Source organism: Cervus elaphus, chromosome 9 (assembly GCF_910594005.1).
Source record: "Cervus elaphus chromosome 9, mCerEla1.1, whole genome shotgun sequence".
NCBI lineage: Eukaryota > Metazoa > Chordata > Mammalia > Artiodactyla > Cervidae > Cervus > Cervus elaphus.
In genome coordinates this window covers 23,592,726-23,596,760 of record NC_057823.1, presented here as the reverse complement: position 1 = coordinate 23,596,760, position 4,035 = coordinate 23,592,726, and the positions used below count along the sequence as shown (strand labels likewise).

The following is a 4,035-nucleotide window of genomic DNA, read 5'->3' as shown; positions in this document are numbered from 1 at the left end:
ACGCGGCGCGGCTGCCGGGAAATCAGGAGAAAACTTCTGCTTTTTTTTTCTTTTCTGGCACTCAAGCTCCCCCCCGCTCCACCCCCCCGGCGCCCTCCTCCGGGCTCTCTCCCCCACGTGGGGCACCCCCTCGCGGCGCCCCGCCCCCTCCCCGCCGCTGGCCAACCGCAGCGCGAATTTCTCTCGCCTTTGTGTTTTGTCCAATCAGAGGGGCGAACGGGTCACTGGGGCCACGCCCCCACCAACTTCTTTGTCTATAAAATACGGTGCCTGTCCCCGCAAACTCAGATCGCTGACGCCGAGGACTCGGATCTTTTGCAGTTGCTACTTGGATTATTCTTGCTGAGACACTTGCAATTTTTTCCGCCTTTTTTGGGGTGGGTTTCGCTGCTTTCCGAAGGTCTTGACGAACGCTTGGTCTCCGTGGGAAGGCTTTGGCTCTCCAGCCTTGGATATTGCATTTTTTTCCTTGAACCTGTCGTGAGGCTGTTTTCCACTGTGGATTATAACTGCAACATGACACTGGAAGAGCTCGTGGCGTGCGACAACGCGGCGCAGAAGTAAGTAGCGGCGCCCCCGCCGCCTGAGGTCGGCCGGGCTGGGCCGGGCGGGGACGGGGCGCCCCGTGCCTGGCCTGGTGCTGACTTCAGCTCTCCTTGGCCCCAGGATGCAGACGGTGAGCGCCGCGGTGGAGGAGTTGCTGGTGGCCGCGCAGCGCCAGGACCGCCTCACCGTGGGGGTGTACGAGTCGGCCAAGCTGATGAATGTGTGAGTCAGACTCTGTCTCCCGGCTGGGCGCGGGTGGGGACCCCCTCCGCTCTGCAATCTCCCTGCTGCACCCCTCTCTTGCATGGGTCTGGGACACCCCCAAGTGTCCCCATTGTGGGTTGGGGACCTTTCTGCTTGTTTTTTTTGAGGCGTGGAGGCTGCAGTATGCTGGGGCTACATCACTTGCAAACAGTCGCCTGTTTGTGTCCCTGACCTACCCCCCACCCCCGCCGGCCTTTGAACCGAGCATCTTCTCCCCCACCCCACCATCTGCTTGCAGACGCCATCCCCTGCACACCTGCAGTTGCTCTCTGCTTTTGCAAACTCCCCGCCGCACGGGAAGGGGGGCCCTTCCGAGTCCCCAGCTGATCCACCCATCCCCCTCTGTCCCCTCAGGGATCCCGACAGCGTGGTCCTGTGCCTCCTGGCCATCGACGAGGAGGAGGAGGACGACATCGCCCTGCAGATCCACTTCACGCTCATTCAGTCCTTCTGCTGCGACAATGACATCGACATCGTGCGGGTGTCTGGAATGCAGCGCCTGGCACAGCTGCTGGGCGAGCCGGCCGAGACCCAGGGCACCACCGAGGCCCGGGACCTGCACTGTCTCCTGGTCACGGTGAGCAAACTGGGCCTCCGCCCCGCCCCACCCCCACCCGGCACCTGGGCCCGTGTTTGTCAACAAAGTGGAGCTGGCGGTGTGCACCAGCTCAGCGCTCAGCCACGCTTGGCATGTCCCGTGGGCAACCCGCTGGCCTCCAGGCCTCTTCACCCATCGAGTTATTTTGAGCCAGCCTGTTTTCCCCATGGGAGCCCTGGGAGAGGGAAACTCCCCACCCACTCCTGGGGGCTCCTGCTGAACCCGCTCTTCTCGCCCTCCCACAGAACCCTCACACAGACACCTGGAAAAGCCACGGCCTGGTGGAGGTGGCCAGTTACTGCGAAGAAAGTAGAGGGAACAACCAGTGGGTCCCCTACATCTCCCTCCAGGAGCGCTGAGACCCCGCCGGGCATCGGAAACTGTTGCTGCCGAAAACACAAAACCACATAAATATTTGACCCCCCCTCCCTCCCAGAACAACCCCCCCCAACAACCCAACCCGTGAGACCATCGGGGGCAGGATCGCTGGAGACTGAAGACAGGAGAGGGAGTGCGCGGCCGCCCCAGGGCGGGGAGCCTGGAGCTGGGGGCCAGCGGCGGCCACTGTGTGAGGAGAAGACAGGACCCGGGCCAGCAGGAGAGGGGACCCGGGAGCTCAGGCCTGGTGACAGAGCAGACGCAGGAGCCGGGGAGCTGCTTGCAGTCCCCACCGAGGAGGGCCTGGGCTCCACACTTCGGGGGTGGGGTGGGACTGACTGCAGCCCCCACCCTTCCTGAGATCGGAGCTGACATCTGCAAAAAACGGGCCTTGGTTGGCCGAGGGTCGGCAGCCCGGCCAGGACAATACTTTGGGACTTGGGAGCAGGGGTTCGTGTTGCTCTGTACCCATGAACTCCCAGCTTGCAAACTCAATATATTGACAATCTATTTTGTTACTTGCACTTGTTACTTGAACCACTGAAAGACAGAGGGGAAGCTTACAGATACATATATTTTTACTTCTACTATGATGGCCTTGTAATAAATTTTTAAAGCTTCTGGGTTCTTGTGTATTTGCAGTCCAGCCTCTGTGAGGGACCAGGTCCCCCCACCCCCGCCCCCGCACTCCAGCAGTGTACCCCTGCACCCCCCCCCCCCCGCAGGCTCACCAGGAAGTGTTACTTAAGTCCGAGTTAGCCGCTCCAGGCTCCTTGCAAAAACAGTGCCTCTTCTCTCTGCAGCCGGCGCCACCCAAGTCCAACAAATCTTTGCCTCTTTTTTTTCTTCTCCCCTCCTCCTGCCCCGTAGCAATTAACAGACCGGTTTATTACGAAACCTGGCCGCCGTGCGGCTGCTGTTACTGGCGGTGCTGGAGCCAACCCCAGGTTCTGGGCACATGAAGACGCACCCCTAGGGGGCTGGCTGCAGCCCCTGCCTGTTCAGCTGCCACCGCAGCCCAGCTCCAGAGAGGTCAAGGGGCCACCTGTGACCACACAACGAGGTGGGCTTGGAGCTCAGAGCTGCCCCTGGGCTCAGGCCTAGCAAGGAGAACTTTGGGGATCCCCCAGAGGGCACCCCCCACTCAAGTCTGCTCCTTCCTAGGATGGACCTTTCACGCCACTGAAGAAAAAAATTTTTTTTCATTCCTCAAACTAAAAACAACAAGCAGAAAAATACCCCAGGAAGTCGTGCTCCCGGTCCAGCTGGGCTTGGCACCCGGCTACGTTTTGCCTCTAAATCGAAACTGTGAGGCCTGGCCGGCCACCTCCTGGTTCTCCCAAAGTCTCAAGTGGGTGACCCCTGCGGCGGGCGGGGGAGGGGGGCGGTTAGGAGCGCAGCCTGGCTCGAGCTCCAGCTTCAGTCTGTCCGCCCGGAGCCTGCGGAGTGGGCTCGAGACACCTGTGCAAGACGCCCTCTCCTCAGCCTGGCACCTCGGGCCTGGGAACCAGGTGGGGGGGGGGGGGCGCGACCCGACGCGGGGACCAGCCCAGGCCGCGACCTTTCCACGGAGCCCCACGTGGGCGCGTGAGGAAAACCCCGACGGCCCCGGGGGAGTCACGGGGCTGGGGGGAGCCCCGCCGCGGGAGGATGGGGGAGTGAAAGAGCAAGGGGGAAGTCCCGGAGGGGAGTAGGTGGGAGCGGGGCGGGGATCCCTCCTGGAGGGGAGATCTGGGGGGTGGAGGAGTCGCAGAAGCAGCCCTGAGAGAGTAAGGACACCCTCACCCAGCACAGGGGAGGGGGCGGAATCCCAGTAGGAGGTGGGGGAGGGGAGGTGCTTAGAGGAGATACCCGGCTCGCGGGGAGGGAGAGCAAGAGGGGTGTGGTGGGTAGCCTACGGGAGAGGAGGGGGGTCCAGCGGGTCTAAGGGGGGTTGAAAAGAATCCCTGTGGGGGTTGGGGGAGGGGAGGTTCTGTAAGTGGAGAGACTGGAGCCCTTGGGGGGTGGAGATGGGAGTTTGAAGAGAAAGGGGTGTGGGGCGAGGACCCTGAGCGGGAGGGGGAGAAGGGCCGAGGAATCCCTGTAGTGGGTGGGCGCTCGAAGTGAGAGAGAAGACTTGAGCGGGTGGAGGAAGAGCCAACAGTCCGAGGGGAGAAGGGAGGGGGTTCCTACTGGAGTTGGGAGGTGAGGGGACGGAAGGCCCGCGTGATGGAGGTGGCCTGTGAGGGGGTAGGGGGGATGGGGAGAAG

The 4,035-nt window shown here is 62.4% G+C and overlaps 1 protein-coding gene across 1 annotated transcript; it reads left to right on the top strand.

The window, feature by feature from the left end:
- Window positions 1–290: 290 nt before the first annotated feature.
- On the top strand, window positions 291–2,407 carry GADD45B (growth arrest and DNA damage inducible beta). Its single transcript, XM_043912078.1, has 4 exons — window positions 291–560; window positions 667–768; window positions 1,165–1,387; window positions 1,654–2,407. The coding sequence occupies exons 1-4, from the start codon at window positions 517–519 to the stop codon at window positions 1,765–1,767; spliced, it is 483 nt and encodes a 160-aa protein (XP_043768013.1). The 5' UTR covers window positions 291–516; the 3' UTR covers window positions 1,768–2,407.
- Window positions 2,408–4,035: the final 1,628 nt, after the last annotated feature.

Bases quoted from the DNA above. Each gene is read 5' to 3' on its own strand.
- GADD45B (XM_043912078.1), top strand. From the start codon at position 517: ATGACACTGGAAGAGCTCGTGGCGTGCGACAACGCGGCGCAGAA. The intron at 561-666 runs GTAAGTAGCGGC...CCTTGGCCCCAG, and splicing joins TGCGACAACGCGGCGCAGAA to GATGCAGACGGTGAGCGCCG. The intron at 769-1,164 runs GTGAGTCAGACT...CTGTCCCCTCAG, and splicing joins TCGGCCAAGCTGATGAATGT to GGATCCCGACAGCGTGGTCC.